This window comes from Orycteropus afer, unplaced genomic scaffold, assembly GCF_000298275.1.
Source record: "Orycteropus afer afer isolate SDZICR_OR568_19922 unplaced genomic scaffold, OryAfe1.0 scaffold00001, whole genome shotgun sequence".
Lineage (NCBI taxonomy): Eukaryota > Metazoa > Chordata > Mammalia > Tubulidentata > Orycteropodidae > Orycteropus > Orycteropus afer.
The window spans coordinates 7,273,156-7,297,887 of NW_006921588.1; the positions used below are offsets into that span (position 1 = coordinate 7,273,156).

The 24,732-nt window shown below is 33.7% G+C and overlaps 1 protein-coding gene across 1 annotated transcript in view; it reads right to left on the bottom strand.

Annotated features, from left to right (window-relative positions):
- Nucleotides 1-5,246: 5,246 nt before the first annotated feature.
- The window catches only part of GULP1 (GULP PTB domain containing engulfment adaptor 1), a 194,821-nt gene continuing 175,335 nt past the window's right edge, over nucleotides 5,247-24,732 (bottom strand). Inside the window, exons 9-13 of the mRNA XM_042783623.1 lie at nucleotides 18,966-19,190; nucleotides 17,063-17,201; nucleotides 8,941-9,035; nucleotides 7,616-7,626; nucleotides 5,247-5,268 (exon numbers count right to left, since the gene is read on the bottom strand). Of these exons, the coding sequence (XP_042639557.1) occupies nucleotides 5,247-5,268; nucleotides 7,616-7,626; nucleotides 8,941-9,035; nucleotides 17,063-17,201; nucleotides 18,966-19,190 (492 nt within the window). The remainder of the gene's footprint in view (nucleotides 5,269-7,615; nucleotides 7,627-8,940; nucleotides 9,036-17,062; nucleotides 17,202-18,965; nucleotides 19,191-24,732) is intronic.

Consider the following 24,732-nt stretch of genomic DNA (forward strand, 5'->3'; position numbering starts at 1 on the left):
TGAATTATGGGAAGATATCAAGAACATTATCCATGAAGAAAGCAAGAGATCACTAAAAAGACAAGAAAAGAAGAGAAGACCATAGTGGATGATAGAAGAGACTCTGAACCTTGCCCTTGAGCGGAGAATCGCTAAAGCAAATGGAAGAAATGAAAAGGTAAAAGAGCTGAACAGAAGATATTAATTATATGATTCGATAATTTCCACATTGTCTGTGATCACCTTTCTTTGAAATGGGCACAAATATGCATCTGTTCCAGTCAGTTGGCCAGGTCGTTTTCTTCCAAATTTCTTGGAATAGATGAGTAAGTGCCTCCAGCACAGCATCCATTTGTTGAAACATCTCAATAGGTATTCCATCAATTCCTGGAGCCTTGGTTTTCACAATTTCTTCAGTGCAGCTCGACTTCTTCCTTCAGTACCATTGGCTCTTGATCATATGCCTCCTCTTGAAATGGATGAGCACTGAACAACTTTTTGGTGCAATGACTGTGTGTATTCCTTCCATCTTCTTTTGATATTTCCAGCATCGTTCAATATTTTGCCCATAGAATCTTTCAATATTGCAACTTGAGGCTTGAATTTTTTCTTCAGTTTTTTCAGCTTGAGAAATGCCAAGCGTGGTCTTCTCTTTTGGTTTTCTAACTCCAGGTCTTTGCACATTTCATTCTAATAATTGGCTGTGTCTTCTCGAGCTGCTTTTTGAAATCTGCAGTTCAGTTCTTTTGTCTTTGATTTCTTCCATTTGCTTTAGCTACTCTCCATTCAAGAGAAAGTTTCAGAGTCTCTTCTGAAATCTGTTTTGATCTTTTCTTTTTTTTCCTGTGTTTTTAATGTCCTTTTTCTTTTTTCATGGGTGATGTTCTTGAGCTCATGCCACAATTCCTCAGGTTTTCGGTCATTGGTATTCAATGCATCAACTCTATTCTTTAGATGGTCTCTAAACTCAGGTGTGATGTAGTCAAGGTCATAATTTGGCTCTGTGGACTTGTTTTAATTGTCTACAGTTTCTGTTTCTGTTTGAACTTGCTTATGAACAATTGATGATCTGTTCCATAGTCACCTCTTGTCTTTGTTTTGGCTGAACATATTGAGGTTCTCCATAGCTTCTTTCCACAGATGTAGTTGATCTGATTCCTCTGTATTCCATCTGGTGAAGTCCATGTGTATAGCCACCATTTATGTTGTTGAAAAACGTATTTGCAAAGAGTAAGTCATTGGTCTTGTAAAATTCTATCATATGTTCTCTAGTGTAATTTCTATCACCAAGGCCATATCTTCCAACTATTGGTGATTCTTTGTTTCCAACTTTCACATTGCAATCACCAGTGATAATCAACACATCTTGGTTACATGTTTGGTCAATTTCCTACTGAAGATGTTGGTAAAAATCTTCTGTTTCCTTGTCTTTGGCTTTGATGATTGGAGTGTAAATTTGAATAATACAGGTATACACTGGTCTTCCCTGTAGGCATTTGGATATTATCCCATCACTGATAGCATTATACTTCAGGATAGATTTTGAAACAATCTTTGTGATGATGAATGACACTCCATTCCTCTTCAGTGTATTAATCCTGGCAAAGATCATGTGGTTATCTGATTCAAAATGACCAAAAACAGTCCATTTCAGCTCATAATGCCTAGGATATCAATCCTTATGTGTTCCATTTCATTTTTGACAACTTCCAGTTTTCCTAGATTCATACTTTGTACATTCCATGTTCTGCTTATTAATGGATGTTTGCAGCTGTTTGAGTCATGCCACATCAGCAAATGGAGGTCCCAAAAGCTTTACTCCATCCAGGTCATTAAGGTTGACTCTACTTTGAGGAGGCAGTTCTTCTCCAGCTGTATTTTGAGTGCCTTCTGACTGATGGGCTCATCTTCTAGCACTATATCAGATAATGTTTCAGGGCTATTCATAAAGTTTTCCAGTAATATATCAGACAGTATTTCACTGTTATTACTAAAGTTTTCATTGGCCAGTTCTCTAAGAAGTGGATAGCCCGTTCCTTCTTCCACGTCTTTCTTAGTGTGGAAGCTCCACTGAAACCTGTCCACTGTGGGTGCCCTGCAGGTATTTGAAATACTGGTGGCATACATTCCAGCCTCACAGCAAGATGCAAGCCACCACAGTATGACAAACTGACAGATGTGTGGTGGTTACCAATGCTAGGTACCCATATTTAAGCATAGTTAAATAAATATTTTCCCAAGAAACATTTTTGCTTCACACTGGACTTTAATACATAATGTTTTTCACTTATTAATTAATTCATATACTTACTTTACTTTTCCTAGATAATAAACTGATTGAAGGCATTGATCCTTTCATCTTGTATTTAATGTCTTTCCTCGAACTAACTATATGTCTTGTTACCCATATATGTCTTTTACATAGTAAGTTGCAAATTAATTTTACTAAATGAATTGATGAATTGTTCCCTGAGCAGCAATGGCTGTGCACGTGTGTCCCCCCCCCCTTTTTTAATACTTAACACCATGCTTTGAATAGGTTCAAAACTGCATGATTGCACCACCAGTCATAATCCAACTCCTACTATAAAGTCCACCTTTTAATACTATCAGCCAAGATACGCTTTGTATTGTTACTAGGCTAAAATGCTCCTTAATTTTGAAAAGCAGTATTTACATAATACAGTTATTACACCAGATGTTTCTGGTGAGAGGAAACAATTTATGACCTCTCTCATCAGCAGGATCAAGTCCACTGTTTACACAACTGAATGATATTTGCTCATAAACCTAAAATGTGTGTGGGCTGTAAGAAATGAAATTAAATGTAAAGCCTTCTCTTTCTTTCTTCTTTCTCTCTCATATTTTCTTTTGGCCTCAATTTTTCAATCAGGAAATTTTATCATGTAATTAATTTTAGAGTAGCTAAATTAATTAGAGAGTATTCAATGAGTAAATTATGCAATTAAATTTATTTATAAACATTTATTTTTAGCAAAATCAAACATATCACTGAGATTACATAGAAATACAATTTCCAACCAGATCTTCATAAAAATGCACTGGTGAAATAAGTGTCATAATTAATGACCAATTATGTACTATTTAATCATGCCAGTAGCAGAATTGATTACCATTAAAAATTGGTAAAGAAACATACCTTAAGTTTGTAAATACCATCTTAGTACTCTATTGTGTTACTGTTGCTAATAAATGGCCACTAAATATATACCTATTACATAAAGTTTTTTAAAGTACAATAAAAATACAAATTCTATCTGTTAAAAAAAAAGCCATTGATAGGCTTCTAAACATCCTCATTATACAAATTCCAAAATACTATATGACAAACAAAATTATAAAGTCTCTTCTGTATGAAACTTATCCAAAACCCCATTGCCACAGAGTCAATTCTGACTCATAGCAACCTTACAGAATGGAGCAGAACTGCCCCACAGGGTTTCCAAGGCTGCAAATCTGTACAGAAGCAGACTACCACATGTTTCTCCCACAGAGTAGCTGATGAGTTTGAACTGCCAACCTTTCTGTTAGCAGTCAAGTGTCTAACGTCTGCACCACCAGGGTTCCTTAGATTATATAAAAACTTTATTAATTAAATATAGAATAACAATGTAATGAATATAAGCAGTGTATTTGTTCTATTGCAGGTAATTGTGAATGGGGGATAGCACTATATTGGCAAAATAGAAACCATCCTCTAATTAAGGTACATCTTAGCAGATGACAGAAAAACAAGACTTATACATGCCATAGAACATTTTGGACATACATACAAATATATTGCATGAGCATAGTTGATTTCTTTTACTAGTGAAGATGTATTTGAAAAAATATTCACAAATAAAAGAAAAATCTATTTTTGAGGGTGACCCTCAAGTGAAGTCTATGTTTTCACGATTTTATTTTTCTTATAATGCGATGAACCAAATTAGAAATTTTAAACATAATTTTTTTTCAGTGAGTACAAACCAAAGGCTGTTAGATATTGGGCAAAAATATAGGAAGCATCTTTTTAAAGGTCAAAATTTATCTCACATCAAAAATGAGATGCAAGAAAATTTTATTATTCATGTTAAAGACTAAATCCAGCAGCAACTCTATATTGATGAAAATTAAGATTCTGTATTCAGCAAAATAAATGCAAATTAAGTTTGCTAAATAATATTGATGATTCATAAAGAATAGTTGCCGTAGATTTTAAAGTATCAAAACTAATGAGGCATCACAAAATAAACTTTGGTGAGGAAATATCTTTATCAACAGAGAAAGTACCAGAGGATAGTCATTATTTAGTGAAGATAAATATATTTTGTAAAGTAAATATGGGTAATAGACACACAACTATAGACAGCAAATATTCTACATTTTTTTTAAGGAAACATCAGATAATGTTAGAAGTAGTACTGCAACTTATCTCCTTAGAAATTAAATTTTATTTTAAATGTCTTGTAAATAACAAATTTCTTTTTTCCACAATCTATTAATGAAATACATAGAATATAACTAATAACAATACATAGATAAAAATACATAAAATATAACTAATAACAATAACTAACATAATTACCTTATATTTACTAATAAATATTCTAAATACAGTTGGTTTAATTAGTATTGGAATTTATATTCTTTTTATTGCATCTGCTAAAACTTAGTGACTTCTTGGCATTGTTTTCAAAGTTCACATTTTCTGAATAATGATAACATTTAGTGGATAAGATGACATTTGTCTAATGAATGGTCATATGATTTTTTTGTTTGTTTGTTTGAAAATGAAATACATTTAGCTTGGCATTAGTCTACCTATTCAGGACTTTAAAAGGTATCATTAAAGTATGGCTTTTGGGAAACCAATAATATATTACTAGCCTAGGAAATGTACATAAATTTCAAGGTGCTAATTACTTAGTACTTTGACACATGATAGATATTTGGATAATTTTTCTTTCTATTATAAATTCACTTCCAAGAGTAAAAGAAAGGAACACAGAGGTATAATTTACTTTACAGTGTGTTGATTAAAAAAAAAAAAGTTACATATCAACAGTGAATGTATGAGAAAGTTTTACTGAAATAGCTTTCAAAAACTAAAATGTTCAAAAATATATTGGCACATGTATAATATCTGTCATAACATAAGAACGATATATATTCATACAAAAGAAATGTAATGGGAGTCAGAATCTCTTGTTGACATCAACACTTGCTGTCTAATGGGTCGAGACAAAATACTGTGCCTTCAAGTGTTAGTCCCATTTTGAACCCCTCCTGTAAAAGAGAGTAGTATCATTAAAATAATAAATGCTCATGGATATTACCAAAAAAAAAAAAGGAAGTAAAAAGGCTATAAGAAGTTGAAATCCTCATGTTGTAATCACCTAAAATATATATGTGAAATGTTGGCTTGACAAATCTTTATGCATATTTATAACCTTAGTCTTTGTTTCATACAGTTTTTAAATTTTATTGGTTTATTCTGAAATTGAACCAGTTCATTTCAATTACTCTGAAAATGCTATTTATCAATGCATTGCCAGTATTTGAAAGGAAGAAAAGCAATGAAAACAAAAAAAGAGAGAGAATGGTTAAGCACTACTTCAATAATATATATATTTTTAAATGCTTGTATAACACTTATACAAGCTCTGGTGGTATAATGCCTAAGCCATTTGACTGCTAACCAGAAGGCTGGTGGTTCAAACCCACCAGCCACGCCTTGGAAGGAAGATTGTGCAATCTACTTCTATAGAGACACCAACTTAGAAGCCCAAGAAGAGGTTGCTATGAGTAGGAACTGACTCCATGGCAGTTAGTTTGGTTTCTTTTTCCTTTTTTTTTTTTTAATGTAATGTTGTTGTTGTTATGTGCTGTTGAGTCATACTCGACTCATAGCGACCCTTCCTTGGGTTTCCCAGGTGGTATCACTATGGAAGTAGATTGCCCAACCTTTCTTCTGAGGAGTGGCTAGTGGGTTTGAACTGCCAGCCTTCTGGTTAGCAGTCAACTGCCTTAGGCACTATGCTACCAGAGCTCCCTATATAATATAACATAATTATTTTTCCTTTGTTTCATCTTAGTAGAATAAACTTTTGGTGTTGAGTCCTCATAAAACTAATTTTAATGATTATATACTATTCTATTAATTTTAAAAAATGTGCCTTTATATCCAATATTCTAAAATTAAAACTAAATTTGAACAGATGTTTTTATGTATACAGATTTTTCCATATTTATAATGATTTTCTCCTCAAAATGGATTGTTTCAAAGTCTTTATATCAAACAGAAATATATGTATTAATACCAAATCATTTTAAAAAGGGATGTTATGAACTGACTCTGGCATGACCATGATGTAGAGAGCTTGTTTCACCACACTTTTGTTTGCACTCATTACTCTAAATAAAATATATTTGAATTTTTGAATTTTGTTCAAAAAATATATTTGCTATTTTGTTAGATTAAAATGGTATTTACAGTTTTTCACTTATTTAAATTAGACTGAACATGTTTACATATATGTCAGCTACTCTGGTCGTCTTTTGTCCACTACTGCTTTTTCATATATCTATGTTGTTGTTGTTGTTATTTGCCATTGAGTCGGCCCCGACTCCTAGCGACCCCGCCTTGGGTTTCTGAGGCAGTTATCACTACGGAAGTAGGATTGCCCAATCTTCCTTCTGAGGAGTGGCGATGGGTTTGAACCGCCAGCCTCCTGGTTAGCAGTCAAGTGCCTTAGGCACTATGCCAGATTGTTTATTTTCCTAATGATTTCTCTATTTGCCTTAATTATGCATGTGTGATGCTTTTATACATGTTTAAAGAGCAAAGAAAAAAATATCTTTAGAAAATTTATGTTTGTATTTTTTTCCTTCTACAAACTTCCCTCCAATTCAGACGTTTGCTGAATTTCAATTATATTGCAAACATTTTTTAGCTGCTTAATGCTTCTGAAATATAATATTATGGTTATTAACTCAATATGGCTTATAGAATCCATTACACACTATTAAGTTTTTTATATTATATGCAAATATATATATATATATATATATATATATATATCAGCTAAACATGTGCATTAGATTAATTAGGTTAGTGAGATTTATAATAAAATTTGTCATGGGCTTTGGATTAAAAAAAAAGAGTATTATTTTACTGTAGTTAAAGTAACCTTGCAAGACAATCATGGACAAATAGAAACAGGTAAGTGAGGAGGTGGACAAAACAATATTTGCTAAGTAATCGAAAAATAACTTAAAAATATGGGTTATAAAATCTCCATAAACACAACTAATAAACGAAATGCACTGCTGTGGAGTCAGATCTGACTCTTAGAGGTCCCTCCTTGGGTTTCCGAGGAGGTATCACTACAGAAGTAGATTGTTCAACCTTCTTTCCGAGCAGTGGCTGGTGGGATTGAACCCCCGGCCTTCTGGTTAGCAGTGAAATGACTCAGGCACTATACCACCAGAGCTTCTAAACACAACTAATAGTCAAACACATTTAAATGACACTTCTCTTCAAATAGTATTAAGTAAAGCATGCAAATATTATGGTTTTAGCTTTTAAAAAGTTGTAAGTTGCTTCAAATTACTATGAAAATAATATACCAACCATCTCTGGCGCTACCCATCATGAAAGCAGAAAAGAATAATAATAATAATAAAAGACATTAATATAACATTAGAAAGGGACATAAATATAAATAAATAACAATAGCTTAACATTATTTGACTAACAAATCACTGAATCATTCCAATAGAGTGTTTCTCAAACTGGGTTCCTAAAAATATGTGGAGGTGTTGGTCCCAAAGGTTAAGCACTGAGCTGCTAATGAAAATGTTGGCAGTTTAAGCATACCCATCAGCTCAGCAAAAAACACCTGGTCATCTGTTTCCATAAAGATTGTTGTTCTGTGCCATCAAGTTAATTCTGACTCATAATAACAATCTAGGAAACCCAGTGGGACAGTTCTAGTCTGTCACATGGAATCACTATGAGTCAAAAATCGACTCAATGGCACCTAAGAGCAACAGCAATTCAATACCTAGAAACAAGCTGGATTCATAGCTGCAGTCTAAAATCCAGGGAAGAGTGTAGTTACCAGTGTTAGAAAATAAGAATTCAATCATTAATTTTTTTTCCCACAGGAAGTGAAACATAGAGATTGACTATATTAATACAGTCCTAATGAAAGGAAATACCTCCTTCGTTAGTGTCTTCACTGCATCTTCTTAATCAACTCTATATAATAAGGCTACTGTCTGTATATCTATAAACATATAAAATGTATCTATCGTATATAATCTTTTTGCTAGAAAATAGGATATAATAGCTTCACCAAAATTTAAGGGGTTAACAAAGCCAAAAGAACATTTTATTCTAGTGCTTGTAAGCTTATTAAATGTGGTCTATTTGTACATAGCTTTTGAAACTAATTTCTTTAAACTTCCTGAAAATTTAAAATTCAAAAACAAGAGTGGAAGAGCAATAGCGAGAATGAGAATGAAAGAGGGAGAAAGAGAACCCAATGGGCTACATTCCTAAGCAAGCTGTCACTGGGGTCTGTTTTTTCAGTAAGAGGCCAGCATCTATGAACTGCAGCTACAATGGTTCTTTTCAGAAAGAATGACCTCACGCTTACAAAGATTTTCCCTCATCTACCCATTTACAGTTTTGAAATTCATGTTTGGTAAGACTGAGATCAAGGCTTATAAATACAGTGCGATGACATTTTAATTTCTGGATTACAAAATAATGAACTCTTATTCATAACACCTGTGGGGTATTTTTAGGATTAAATGTACATGATTATCTTAAACTAAGTTTTTTAAAATGACAATAATTCAAGGAAAAGGCATTTCTGTTATATGCTATCCACTTTGTCCAAGATTAAAAAGAAATAAACTACTTATTGCCCAGTTTGCTAAAATAGTCACCTGCATCTCATCTAATTTTGATTGAATATCTGGAGGAAAATCCCCTGCTCCACAATTAAAAGGGTCAAAAGGTTCTGCTCCGAATAGGTCTCGTTCTAAAAAGAAGAAAACCATTTAAGTAAATGAAATTTCAAGACAGTAGTTAGGGTAAACTAGATTTCAAAGGCATTATTGTATACATAAATTTTACATTATCAAATGAGCCACTTTCCACACTTTCACTTTATACTGGGCTTACCTGAGTTTAGACTAAATACCACGGAAGCAGAGATCCATTTTATGATATTAAAAACTGTTCAGTAGACATATTTCATTTTCTTTAAATAACTTTGATGAACTTCCTAATATGAAATTTGACAAATATTTGATACTAAATAAATTATAATGCCTAGACCTCTTTAAACTGCTGAAGAGCCAAGATGTCTCTTTGAAGACTAAGGTGCACCTGACCACGGTGTTTGCAATTGCCTCACACACTTGTGAAAGCTGGACAATGCATAAGGAAGAGTGAAGAAGAGTTGATGCTTTTGAGTTGTGGTGTTGGTAAAGAATACTGAAAGTACTGTGGACTGCCAGAAGAACTATCAAATCTGTGCTGAATAAGTGCAGCCAGATGCTCCTTGGAAGCAAGAATTGCCAGACTTTGTCTCTCCTACTTTGGTCATGTTGTCAGAAGGGACCACTCCCTGGAGAAGAATAAAATGCTTGGTAAAGTAGAGGGTCAGCAAAAAAGGGAAGACCCTCAATGAGATGGACTGAAACAGAGGCTGCAACAATGGGCTCAGGTATACTAAGGAGATGGTGAGTCTGGCTCAGAATCAGGCAATGTTTGTTCTGCTGTACATAGGGTCACTATGAGTTGGAGCCAATTTGACAGCACATAACAACAACATATTTATTGAACCAATTTAAATTTACTAAAATAAACTCATTGAGATTATCATAACTTCATTTACTTATGTCTTTGTAACAATAGTAAGGGAATATGTAGGACTCAGTATACTCAGTATATAATCTTTTTGCTAAAAAATAGGATATAATAGCTTCACCAAAATGTGAAGGACTCAGTATACTGAGTCCTACATATTCCTTTAGTAATCTTACAGCTCATGTATTTTTTCCCTCAGTAATCTTATAGTTCATGTATTTTTCCTTTTTGAATTTTCATTTCTAATTCTCATTTTGGGAGCTCTGGTGGCATAGTGCCTAAGGCATTTGACTGCTAACCAGAAGGCTGGCGGGTCAAACCCACCAGCCACTCCTCTGGAGGAGGAAGGTTGGGCAATCTACTTCCGTAGTGATACTGCCTTGGAAATCCAAGAAGGGTCGCTATGAGTCAGATTGGACTCTATAGCAGTGAGTTAATTCTAATTTGGGTGAAAGTTTACAGAGACAATTCATTTTCCATGAAAAAGTTCATACATATTTTGTTTCATAACATTGATTGCAATCCCCATAATGTAACAGCTCTCTTACCACTTCCTCCTTCTGGTTATCTTTTCCCTGTGTCTTTTTTCCTATGAATTCCTTCCCTGTGAGCTATCTTCCTGTGCAAATATTGTCCTTCTGGTCTCCCATGGTTGATTGTTCCAGGAAGTGTGCCTACCTGGTGTAAATGTTCACCTTATAGGTCTGTCTATTGTTTGGCTGGAAGCCACAGAAGTGAATTCAATTCCAGGCCCAAAGGGTTACTCACAGTCATAGTCTCAGGTGTTTCACCAGTTTTTATCAGACTGTAAACCTGGCCTTTTTCATGATTTTGAATTTTGTTCCACATTTTTCTCCCACTTTATCTAAAATCTCCTATTTTGATCCATCTCCAAGTGGTTGACAATGGTAGTCAGGAACTATCTAGTTTTTCTGGTCTTGGGGTCATATAGGCTGAGGTTCTCACAGTCCACTGGTCCCTTGGACTAATTTTTCCATGGGTCTTTGGTTTTCTTCATCCTTCTTTTCTCCATATGAGGACAAACCAATTGTTGCACCTTAAGTGGCTGCTTGCTCTGGTGGTGTAGTGGCTAAGGCATTTGACTACTAACCAGAAGGCTAACAGTTTAAGACCACGGTCGCTACTAATAAAAGTAGGATGTAGAACAATGTTTTGTGTAGTATATTATGCCCATTGAGCTTGATGTCCTCCCAAGACCATGGTACTGAGCCTGTGGGCCTGGTGACTCACTCCATCAGGGTATTTGGCTGTGGATAAGATATTATAACTTTGCTCCATTAGCTCCACTATGTTGTTGTTGTTGTTATGTGCCCTTGAGTTGGCCCCGACTCATACATATATATATATATGAAGAGAGAGAGAGATTCTTTTAGCACATACAAACATGAGTGTGGAAATATTGTCTGCTAAAATTAGATATGGGTATATTTCCTTTTTCCTAGACATACCTGAGCATTTAGTCTGTCCACCTATGTATCCACCCATAGATTAATGTTTGTTATTACCGATAATGCAGTATTGTGTATGTAAAAGTGTTTATCTTTATTGTCTGTACCTCTTGTGTACCTCTTTGTGTCTTCTTTTTCCTTAGCGTTACTGTGTTGGTCACTCACTTTTAGTATATTGCCTTTCCCTTCTCCAAAATCAATACTTCTCTCTTACCTATCTAGCAATTTTCCCTTCTCTCCTCTCCCATGCCTGGTAACCAAAAAAGAAAGTTTCTTTCCATATGTACATATTTCCTTGATTATTCACAGTAGTGGACTAATACAATATTTGTCCTTCTGTGACTGACTTGTTTCACTCCACATGTTTTCCAAGTTCACCCATGTTATGAGGTGTTTCACAGATTCTACATTGTTCTTTAGTTTTTGCACAGTATTCCATTACTTGTATGTACCTTGGTTTGGTTATCCATTCCTCCGTTGATGGGCACTTAACGTTGTTTCCATCTGTTTGCTATTGTAAATAGTGCTGCGATGAACATCGGTGTGCATATAGCTATTTGTGTCCTGGCTCTCACATCTTTAGGCTATATATATGGTAATGGTACTGCTGGATCAAATGATATTTCTCTTTCCAAATTTTTAAGGAATTGCCATACTAATTTCCACAGTGGTTGTATCATTTACATTACATTTACAGTCCCACCAACAGTGTATGAGAGTCCCAATCTCTCCATACCCTCTCCAGCATTTGTTATTTTCTGTCTTATTGAACCTTGCTGTTAGTGCTGGGGTGAGATGGTATCTCACTGTTGTTTTAGCATAGTGCCTAAGGCACTTGACTGCTAACCAAAGCGCTGGTGGTTCAAACCCACCAGCCACTCCTTGGAAGGAAGATTGGGCAATCTACTTCTGTAATGATACCACCTCAGAAATCCAAGGAGGGGTCACTATGAGTCGGGTCCAACTCGACGGCACATAACAACAACAATAATGGCTAATGATCACAAACATTTCTTCATGTGTTTGTTGGCCACCTTATTCAGGTGAACTATCTGTTCATGTCTTATGCCCATTTCTTAATTGGATTGTCTGCCTTTTTGATGTTGAGGTGTAAGAATTTTCTATGAATTTTAGAGATGAATCCCTTATCAGATATATCCTTGCTGAATATTTTTTCCCAATCTTTTGGTTCTCTTTTTACTGTTCTGGAGAAGTCTTTCAATGTGCAAAAGAATTTTATTTATAGAAGGTCCCATTCATCTTGTTTATGTTCTGCTGTTTGTTCACTTCTACTTATTTTTGGTAGTCTATTAATCCCATATATTAGGGCCCCTAAACATGCCCCTATTGTTTCTTTGATGAATTTTATAGTTTCAGGTTTTACATTTAAGTCTTTGGCCCATCTGGAGTTAGTTTTTGTGCATGGTGTGTGGTATGGATCTTGTTTCATTTTTTCTGAAATTGGATATCCAATTTTTCCAGCACCATTTGTGAAAGAGATCATCTCTTCTCCATTGAATGGATTTTGGCCCTTTGTCAAATATCAGCTGACCATAGGTCAGTGGATCTATTTCTGAGTTCTCAATTCTATTCCACTGGTCTATGTGTCTGTTGCTGTATCAATACTAGCCTGTTTTGACTACCATGGCTCTATAGTAGGGTTTGAGATCTGGGAGTGTGAAACCTCCTACTTTTTCTTCTTCAGTAATGCTTTGCTAACCTGAGGGCTCTTTCCTTCCCATATAAAATTAGTGATTGGTTTTCCCATATCCTTAAAGAATGTTGATGGGATCTGGATTGGGATTGCATTGCATGCATACATTGCTTTAAGTAGTACTGAAATTTTCACAATGTTCAATCTTCCTATCCATGAGCATGGTATATTTTTCCATTTATATAAATGTCTTACAGTTTCTTGAAATAGTGTTTTGTGGTTTACTTTGTATAGGTCTTTTGTATCCCTAGTAAGATTCATTCCCAAGTATTTTGTCTTTTGGGTAGCTATTATAAATGGTAGTGATTTCCTTATTTCCTTTTGAAGAGATCTCTTTGCTGGTGTGGAGGAATCCAGTTGATTTTTTTATGCTGATATTTTATCTGGCCACTATGCTAAATCTTCCAATTGGTTCTAGTAGTTTTCTTGTGGAGTCTCTTGGGTTCTATGTGTTTGATCATATCATCTGCAAATTAGGATAGTTTTATTTCTTCTGTACCAATCTGGATGCCCTTTTATTTCCCTTTCTTGCCTTATTGCCCTGGCTAGGACTTCCAAAACATTGTTCAATAGAAGTGGTAATAAATGGCATCATTGTCTGGTTCCTATTTCCAAGGGGAAAACTTTCAGTCTCTCTCCATTGAGAATAATGTTAGCAGTTGGTTTTGCACATATTCCCTTATTATGTTGAGGACTTTTGCTCCTATTCCTATTTTCCTGAGAGGTTTTTTTTTTAAATCAGGAATGAGTATTGAATTTTATCAAATACCTTTTCTACATCATTTAATATGATCAGGTGATGTTTTTTTCTTTATTTTATTTATGTGATAGATTACATTGGTTGTTTTCCTGATGTTAAACTATCCATGTATACCTGGTATGAATCCCACTTGGTCATGATATATTATGTTTTCAGTATCTTGTTGAAGTCTATTGTGTAGGATTTTGTTGAAGATTTTTCCCGTCTGTATTCATGAGAGATACTGGTCTATAGTTTTCCTTTTTAGTGGTGTCTTTGCCTGTTTTTTTGTATCAGGCTTATGTTTGCTTCAAAAAATGAATTTACGAGGATTCCATCCTTTTCTGTGTTTTGGAATATTTTGAGTAGGACTTGTGTCAGCTCTTCTCTGAATATTTGGTGGAATTTGCCAGTGAAACTGTCTGGGCCAGGACTTTTTGTCTTGGTAATTTATTTTTTATGACCTGTTCAATTTCTTCTTTTGCTATGGGTCTGTTCAAATTTTCTACCCTGTCTGACTTAGTTTAGGTAAGTGGTGTGTTTCTAGAAATCAGTCCATATCTTTGTCTTCAAATTTGTTGGAGTACAGTTCTTCATAGTATCTTTTTTTTTAAAAAAATGCATTTTATTGAAATATAATTTATATACAGTGAAGTACACAAAACTAAAATGACATGTTGTTGTTGTTGTTATGTGCTGTCGAGTTGGCCCCAACTCATAGTGACCCCTCCTTGGGTTTCCGAGGCAGTATCACTACAGAAGTAGGATTGCCCAACCTTCCTTCCGAGGAGTGGCTGGTGGGTTTGAACTACCAGCCTTCTGGTGAGCAGTCAAGTGCCTTAGCCACTATGCTACCAGAGCTCCTATATAATGTTGTACTGTTAGGTGATGTGCTCTGTAGATGTCTATAAAGTCAAGTTAGTTGATTGTATTGTTTAAATCTTCTGTGTCTTTCTTGAGTTTCCTTCTCATTCTATCTTTCTGAAAGTGGTATATTAAAGTCTCTTACTATTACTGTGGAGTCATCTATTTGTCTTTTCAATTCTGCTATAGTCTGACTTATGTATTTTGGAGCTCTTTCATTGGGTGTGTAGATATTTATTATGGTTATGTCCTTTTATTCACTTAATCCTTTAATCATTATATAATGTCCTTCTTGCATTTTATGGTCATTTTTGTCTTAAAGTCCATTTTATCAGAAATTAACATTGCCACTCCTGCTTTTTTTGATTGCCATTTATTTTTTTTCCAACCTTTGACTTTTAGTCTATTTTTTGTCTTTGTATCTAAGGTGAGTCTCTTGTAGACAAGCATAGTGATGGGTCATGTTTTCTTATCCAGTGTGCAACTCTTTGTGTCTTGTGTGGTACATTTAATCCATTGATATTCAGTGTAATTATTGACAAGTATAAACTTATTGATATCATTCTGTTATTTTTTTTGTGGTGTTGCAGATTTCTTTGTTCCTTATAATTTTGTGTGCTAAGCTACCTTGTTTATGAAATTTGTTATCATTTCCTTCATTGTTATTGTTTTAGTATTTGCTAAATATGTGTGCCTCTCCTCTTTATTATCATAATGTGAAGGTTTATGAATCTTCTTTGAGGTTACCCTATGATTTATTATTTTCTTCCCAAGTTTGGCATAGTCTGTTCTATCTCATAACTGCCATTTTTCTGTACCTACACTATTTATTCCCTCTTTTTGTTTTGTAGTTGTCCTCATTTACCAATTAATGTCTCTGCTTCTCTGTTTAAAGATTTGTGAGTTAATTTTACTTTGGACACTTCTATAACTGTGTGTTTCTGGTTTATGTCATCATATGTGTTAATCATTGGTTGTTGTGTGCTGTTGGTTCTCTGTCCAAAGGAGTCACTTTAGCATCTTTGGTAAGGTTGTTCTCTCTCTTTTTTTTTTTTAATCTGAAAATTTCTTAGTTTCACCCTCATATTTGAGGGACAATTTTGCTGGGAGTATAATTCTTGGTTGGCAATTTTTTTCTTCTTCTATGGTTTCATATATGTTATTCTATTGTCTTCTCACAAGCATGATTTCTGCTGAGAAATCAGAGCTCAGTCTTATTGCTTACCCTTTGTAGGTAACTTTTCATTTTTCTTGTGATTCTTTCAGGATTCTTTCTTTGTCTTTGGTTTTGGTGAGTTTAATAATGTTATAGCTTGCTGATTTTCTTTTGGAGTCTATCTTGTTTGGGGTTTGTTGAATTTCTTAAATAGATATCTTGTTGTATTTCATTATATCAGGGAAGTTTTCTTCCAATAAATCTTTGACAGTTTTCTCTGTGGTTTTATTTGTCTCTTCTTGTTCTGGAATTCTGATTACTTTTAAGTTATTCCTCTTGATTGTGTCCCACATGAATCTTAGGCTTTCATCATTTTGTTTTGATCTTTTTTCTGATTGATCCTTTAACAAAGTAGTATTAAGGTAGTTATCTTCAATCTCACTAATTCTTTTATTGATTTGATTTTACTACTTTGCCCATTCAATGTGTTAGCTATTTCTGAAATCTTAGTATTAATCTTCTTGATATCTATTTGCTTTTTTTGTATGATTTTGAATTTTTTCATTTATTTCTTCAGTTTGTTTTTGGATTGTTTTCCTAACTTGTTCTACAGTTTTGTCTGTTTTCCTAAATTTTGTTATGGCTTTCCTTGATCTATCTCTCAATCTGTTGACTCACTGTTGAGTCAATCTGACTCATAGTGATCCCTCCTTGCGTTTCTGAAGTGGTATCATTATAGAAGTAGATTGCCCAATCTTCCTTCTGAGGAACATTGGGCAATCTACTTCCATAGTGATAAAATTCATAGATTTATACATTTATTTAATTAAGAATATATGTATAGTTTTTGATAAAAATATAAAACCAAACACTGTTTAATATGTCAAAAATAATTAAAATAATTACTACTAGAGTTCCTTTGAATAATTACTTTAAAACAAAAAATATAACTCACAATACAATAAAAATATAATAAATGCTTTGTACTATGATGTAAGAAACCTATACAAAACCATCATTGTTTTATAACATAAGTTCTTACTACAAATAGTGATGTCTTCAGTACTATACTCTGAATTTTCAAGCTAAGTAGTATTGACTTAATTTGGCACATATATGAAAACATAATTATACACAATAATCAAAATTGTTAGCAAGTTTTTTAAGATATATAATTTTGCAAAGTGTTCATTTGAAATTTTAAATATATGTAAATATAGCAAGAAAATATTAATTTATTTACAAAACTTACTAATCTCTGTAGATCTACTCGGTATAGGAGGTGGCTGGGTGCCATTGCGAGTAGGTATTGAAGACTGGGGTGATAGTGGAGAAAATGGAATCATATCAAAGATGTCAGTGGAGGGAGACTTAGGTGTCACATTGCCTACCTGCAATGAAGATAATATGAATTATGGTAATAGTTCAAGTAGGCACCTTATAATTGAAAACATTTCCTATACATATAAAACATATATAACTAAACAAATTTGGTTGAATCATATTAACCTGCTAGTTTATAGATCACAGAGAGTCAAATATTGGCAAATTTATAAGGTTCAAGCTGTTACGCCAAACAATGTTCACCAGCAACAAAGCAATAGAAAATGTGTACAAAAAATTTTCTCCAAGATGAAGGCAAAAATTGATGACTATGCTATTATTCTAGATGGATATGCAAGCTATATTGGATTTTTTCTTATTCTAGAGATATTGTTATTTATATCAGGGAATTGGAAATATGTTAGAAAGTATTTGTATCAAAAATTAATTTCAGTTATGTAATTTGCATGAGATTATAAATTTTAAACAGAAATAATTGCATATGAATGACTTTCTTATGGATATAACTATCCAAATGTAATTGATGACCATTCTTTTAAAATTCAAAAATAGAGTGTATTTTAATTTGTATTTATAAATACAATGACAACCAACTATTATATTCACTGTATTGCCTTTTATTCCTAGAGTAAGATTTTATCAAGTTTTTATAAAAAAATAATAAGTTACAATACACGGAATTAATTAAATAGCCCTAAATGCACCATCAAGATCATTTGCACTGAACCAATAAAAGGAAATACAGGGAAAGAAAAACACAAAATTCATGAGTATGTAGCTAAGAAGTTATGTAGGAACAAACCAATCACCACTTTGATTGTTGGGTGGGGTGTTAATTCTGCTTATGAAAACATCTGATCTGACCAGCAATAAAAGAAAGTGAAATTCTATTTTAGAGAAAAATAGGAAAAATTTGCTTGTCCTAAAAGCACATAGTGGCTCATATAAAAGTTACTGTTCTCAGAATAGATTTTTTTTTTTTTTTTTTTAATTCCCAGGTATTGTAGATGATTAAGAGAAACAAGGCTGGATGTGACAGGTTTGCTATCCAGTTAAAGTGATTAGTAGTATATTTTATCCATGCAGGGAATTAATCTCTCCCTTTCCTTAACAATTTCTTAACTTTATCATTCATAAAAACTATCCAAAACTTTAAAGCAACTTTCCCTTCACTTGTTCCTACCTCCTTAGGAATATTGTTCTAATCATCCCATTCATTACTTTCCATCTTTCTCTTCCTTCTTAGTATATAGATATTCAAATCTCAACTGTCATTAAAAGCAAAACAGATTAATCAACATTTCCTTACTTTGTTCCTCTTTATTTCTCTAGTCACTCTCCTCTCTTTCCCTTTCCTTCAAAGCTAAGGGCCTTGAAAGAGGCATTATATTTCCTGTCCGAACTTATACTCTATTCACTTCTTAACTCACATCAATCTAGACTTCGCTCATTTTTTACTGAACTTTACCAAGTCTGTGCTTACCAGTATCTCCGATAATGTAATTTCACAACTGAAAAATATCTGATGGAGCCATTAAAGTGTGTGTCTCATTTTATCTTTTTTTTTTTTTGTTTTGAATTGTACACTATCACCACTCCCTACCTAAAAATCTCTGATATTAAGTACTCAAAGGAAACAAAAATGACACACAAAGGCTACAAATCATATCACGTTGATTCAAGACTTTCAGGCATAATGATTTTAAAATGATTATATAAATGGCATGCTTGGCAGGAAAAAAAAAAAAAAAAGGAAAAAGAAAACAACAAAAACACGCCAGTAATAAAAGACTTTCAGCTTAGCAAATTACATGAGGTCTTGGGATGCTGTTCTCACTGACTGGCTTGAGAAGGTCACATTTAGAAGGTGGTGGTATTAACAGTCCCAATGATAGTCTGGAATCAGGAGAGTTGGCAGGAGTGACAGTAAAGGAAGAAGTATTTAGACAGGGAGATGAATCATCACTACCATGCCATAAATAGGATGAGCATCTCCGAAACCCATGTTTCTCATGATCAGAGATGTTGTGCAGCAGCTGTAAAGGAATAACAGAAAGAGAAATATACTAAAGGGAAGAAAAAAAAGTAGACATGAAAATTTACTTGTCATTTGTAGAAATAAGATAATTTGTCAAAATAAACTTTACAATAATTAAGATACATGGTTTGAGTAGATCTTCCTATTGTCATAGTCCTTAGCTTTGAATTGCTTAATTTAATAATTTTTTAGTAAAATAGTCATATTTAGATATTTAACTGAAATATTTCATTCATTAAGATTCAATCATTGGGGTAATATTGTTTAGCTTGAATAATGGCTACCAACAAGAATAAAAGGAATCAGGATATGAGCTCATGGAAGAGTTAACATATTCTTGTTTTCCCTCATGGAAGTATGTTTTGGAATTGCAGCTATTTTAATATCTAAAATAATATATATTTTTTTCTAGTTTGTAAATATTCGTAGGCACATTAAAGAGAAGGAAAGATTGGACTCTAAAGTCAGTAGGGGAAAATGGCAACTGCCTGAGAAATCATGTCAAAGTGGTCACATCTAATAGAAACAGGGCTTTTGCAATTTATGTGAGCAACCTTCTCCTATTTTTATTTAGAAATCAGTTTACCTCTGTGGAACTGCTTTTCTATGGGATTCTTCTCCATCTCCCAATGATTTAGCATCAAGTCCCTTATCTCAAAAGTTTCTAAGCAGGATAAAAGTGGTGGCTTTTACAAGGAGATAAAAATAGGCAGAATAATTAATAATTTGTACTTTAAATACATTACACCTACTCTTCACTTATTGACTATCTCATTTTCCAACATTCAGCATTTATGACAATAGTAAAACACCTACTATCTGACTATTTAAGCATGAATGATGTACATCTAACAGTAAAGAATACCAAGGAGTAAGGCAAGAGTAATGCTGGCTCAGATGGGTTCAGTTTATTAGTCAACTTGTAATGATGTAATGTGACAGCTATATAAGGATGTAGTCATCCTCCATTTTGTGATCTGATGTGGTTATCCTCCATTTTTGCATAATACCAATTTTGTATAATGACCTGGTCTTTGGAACCAAACCATATTAATAAGTGAGAAGTGTGTGTGTGTGTGTGTACTTCTAGAGCCAAAATGGTTACATTTTCAGTTCATCCTACATGTTTTTTTTCTAACCCTTATATCTAACTTTTCCTATTCAAGTTTTGGAATCATAAAATCAACATTATACAATGTTAATGGGAATAATGTGTCAGAAGGACCAGAAAAAGCACACTAAAAAATGTCCTTTACTTGTTGTGTAAGATATTTGGCAAAAGTTGCTAAGTAGAAGGACAAGAGAAGATACAATGGCTTGAAAGTCATCAGTACAGAAGATAAATATTTGTAATTAACTTTCTGAGGATGAGAATGAAAAGGAAAATGAGCAAAGTCTGAAGACTTATTTAGGAGAAGTATTTTGTGTAATGAGATGAAAGAAGGAAATATAGTTATAAGAAAAAAGTTATTAAATGGGAATAAACTCTAGTAAAAAAGTTACAATTTTTGTAGAATTTTCAAAAAAGAGCTATCACATAACATTTTAGATTTAAACCTCAAGACATTCTTTTGAGTTATTATTATTAGTAGTATGCATTTATAATAATGAAAACATAGGAATTACAGCCCAGAGAGTCTTAGTGACTTATTTCTGTATGAAGTAAGAAGTAGAGTCAAGATTTAAAGCAATATGATTTCAGTCATCATGCCCTTTCTGTAGGTAGTGAGGAATGCAGAATGGTAAGACTTTGGGGGAAAGAGGGACTTGCCTAACATCTCAAATAAATCAGAGAGATAATAAATAATGTGCATGCAGTATAGAGTACTGAGTGTGAATATCAATCTTTGGATGGTTTTAGAGGCTAGTTCCATTAAAGCACGTAGAGTTACAAGTCACACTTCATAGATTTTCCCATGAATAGAACTCTGAGATAGCCAAAAAAATCTACCTTTCAAGAAGCCTTCACATTTCTGGAAGCAGAAGGGGAAAGAAGCAGTGTTTAGGAGAAACTTTTAAGTTGATGGAAGAGTTCAGTGTGAAAGCAACATCTCTGAAGGTCTGAATTATATAATTTAATACTCTATTAATATGCAAATAGAACATATAATTATTGCTTTTCCTACTGATCTAAAACAGGGATTGCATGATAGATGTTGTTGTCGTTGTTATGTGCCGTCGAGTCGGCCCCGACTCATAGCGAACCTTTCCTTGGGTTTCCGAGGCAGTATCACTATGGAAGTAGATTGCCTCATCTTCCTTCTGAGGAATGGCTGGTGGGTTTGAACCGCCAGCCTTCTGGTTAGCAGTCAAGTGCCTTAGGCACTATGCTACCAGAGCTCCCTGTATGATAGATAGATAAATCTATTTTACAGTCTGTATAATTTTCTACCTTTACATATAATTATATATATATCTATATATATAATTTTGTCCTAAGCAGCCTTTTATCTTAATTAAGGGTGAGAACTGTAAACTCCTTGTGCGGAAAAAAAATCTTGTTTTCCACAATATTTTATATAACACTTTAGAGTACTGCATATACAATAACATATTTATTGTCTATTTTATACTAGAGAATTTTTTCTTAAACTGTACATTGATAAAAGTACTTGTATTGTGTAAAATATAATAAGATAATAAGTGGAGGTTGTCCTTGAAATCAGCTAGCTTGTAAAATAAATGGAAAAAAAAGTCTATCTTGGTTTATGAGTTGTATTAACCAAAATTCTTTACCAGGTGCCTCAAAATAAACTGAAAGCCAAACTTCTCTAGCTTAAAAGTGTTCTAGTGTTTTCTCAGGGTCTTAATAATATGCTTCATCATAGGACTCCTTCCCCTGTGAGGATACATTTATAAAACGAAGAAAGTACATGATAATGAAATAATCAGGTTATTCAGATACTCCAATTAATCAATGGTTTTATTAGCTTACAAGTGGAAAGTGAACATCCAAGCTGCAACAATTAGTCTCCATTCACTTGGAGCCACAGGGGAAGAAAGAGAGAGTAAGGAGAGTCAGTAATCGGAGGGGAGAAACGGAATGCCTGTCTGTTTACCTTCATGAACAAATTCCTCCTACACCAGGAAACTAGGGAAACTGGATGGTGCCAAGCTACTATTACTGAATATTGTGACAAAAGTTTATATGGAGGAATCCTGAACAAAAAAGGGAGAATTTGGAACAGATTTTAAAATTCTCAATGGAATCCAGACTTTCAGGTGCCACTGAGGCTATATGAACCTCCCAAAATATCACCCTGAGATAATCTTAAACTTAAATCTCACGCCAGAATTGTTCCCTGAAATCTTCTTTAACCAAACATTAGTTTAGCTTAATTAGTAAAGAATGTGCACTTTGAGTATTGTGCTCTTTTAAGAATTATCTATGTAGGATCGAATTAACAATAGTGACTAGAAATCTTAGATAAGGCTCTTAAGGGGCAGAAAGTTTATGTTAATGGTGGTGGAATAATTTGGAAAAGGATAGCAAGAATGGTTTCACAGCTTGAAGAATTCCATCAATTTCCCTGAATTTGTACATGTAGAAATTGTTGAAATGGTCAATCTTTTGCTATGAATATTTCCAACAATCCATCAATCAACCCGAGGTAGTTTTACTTTCAAAATGGTAGACCCAAGATATTTGATAATTTTAAGAGTTTTGGTATCTAGAGTTTAAGATTCCATGGCTATTTAGCTATCACAAGTATTCTTTGTATCATCAATAAGCTGGATTTTGTCAACTGACACTTTTTGTTTGGGTCATATAGGTCTTTGAAATATTGAATTAGTACCATAGGTAAATATTTTAAAATTTCACATTAAAATATAGATATTTTCTTGAGAAATTAGAAATCTATAAAGGGCACATGATCTTGCATAAAAAGAATTGTTTGAGATTAAGTAACTGCTGTACCTATAAAAAAGAACTCTGGTGGCACAGTACTTAAGGTGTTTGACTGCTAACCAGAAGGTTGGCGATTCAAACCCAGCAGCCCCTCTGCAAAAGGAAGACAGGACAATCTACTTCCATAAAAATTTACCACCTTGGGAACTCAGTGGGGTCCCTATGAATCAGAATCTACTTAATGGCAGTGGATTTGTTTCTTGTTTGGTACCTGGAAAGTTCAGCATGTGCTTTCCAATAGATCACTACCACTAAGTGTCCATCTCACACATTTATTTCATATATGGACTCTATTGACATTTAAGTTCATGATTTCCAACCTAAAAATAATTAAAGTCAAGGAATTAGATATTGCATTTAATGAAAGTTAAACCCAACATATTTGAATAATGTGGCTGTATTTCAGTAGTGCCTGATTCTGGACCAAACTATTAGACTTATTTAAAAAAAGATAAGAACATGTGACTAAAGCCCCTAAGTGGCATGAGGTAGCATTTTTTTATAATTATTTTTATTGGTATATCTAAATTTAAGGCTTTTGGAATTAGCCCCCCCTTCCTTTTTTTTCTTCTTTAAGCTGCTATTCTTAACTGGTTTATTTATTTATTTTAAAATAAAATATATAGGTTAGATTTTAAAAAGTTTGATATTTTTATTTCGAGCTATCTGTGAGTATTTAAATGGCTACAAATCAACCTTATTTGTGCTGTCCTACAGAAATACATGGTATCACTGTTCAACCAATCATTTTAAACTGATACTTTCAAGTGTCTTGGTATTTTAGAAGGTGCAAAGGATCTGAATTATTATGTTAAGGAGAAGTCTATGATCAGCAATTACCTCATAGGCAAAAGTTGCTAGATCAATGTTGCTGTTGTTCTTATGTGCCGTTGAGTCAAACCCGACTCATAGCGACCCCTCCTTGGGTTTCCAAGGCAGTATCACTACGGAAGTAGGATTGCCCAGCCTTCCTTCCGAGGAGTGGCTGGTGGGTTTGAACCGCCAGCTGTCTGGTTAGCAGGCAAGTGTCTTAGCCACTATGCTACCAGAGCGTATGAGTGTCCATAACTGAGGCTTGTTGTTGTTGCACTTTTGTAGCTTTTTCCTTCTGTAAGTACTAAATTGGTATATTTACACCATGGTGAATAATCCCACTTTTAATTTGCATAAATCAAACAATAATGATAACATGTTATAAAACATTTTGAATTTTATCAGTATAATTAAACAAACAAAGTCATTAAAGACTAAACAGTTCTGTAGTACTAGCTATAGAAGTATTTGAATGATATTAAAATTGTAAATGTCATGATATTGGGAATAACAATCATCAATGACCCTTTTAAAATGCAAAACAACTTCAAGATTAAACTATGATTTACCATACTTATTAAAATATAAAAGTTCATAGCTCTACTTATAATTAAGTTAAGAAGTAAAGCCCTTTAAAATTTATTCTTTAAATATGCGTATCTAAATCAAATTTTGCCAGGTAAGAAAAAACTGGCTTATTATAAGTAACACTAAATATGGACAGGAGCTCTGGTAGCATAGTGCCTAAGGCACTTGACTGCTAACCAGAAGGCTGGCAGTTCAAACCCACCAGCCACTCCTTAGAAGGAAGGTTGGG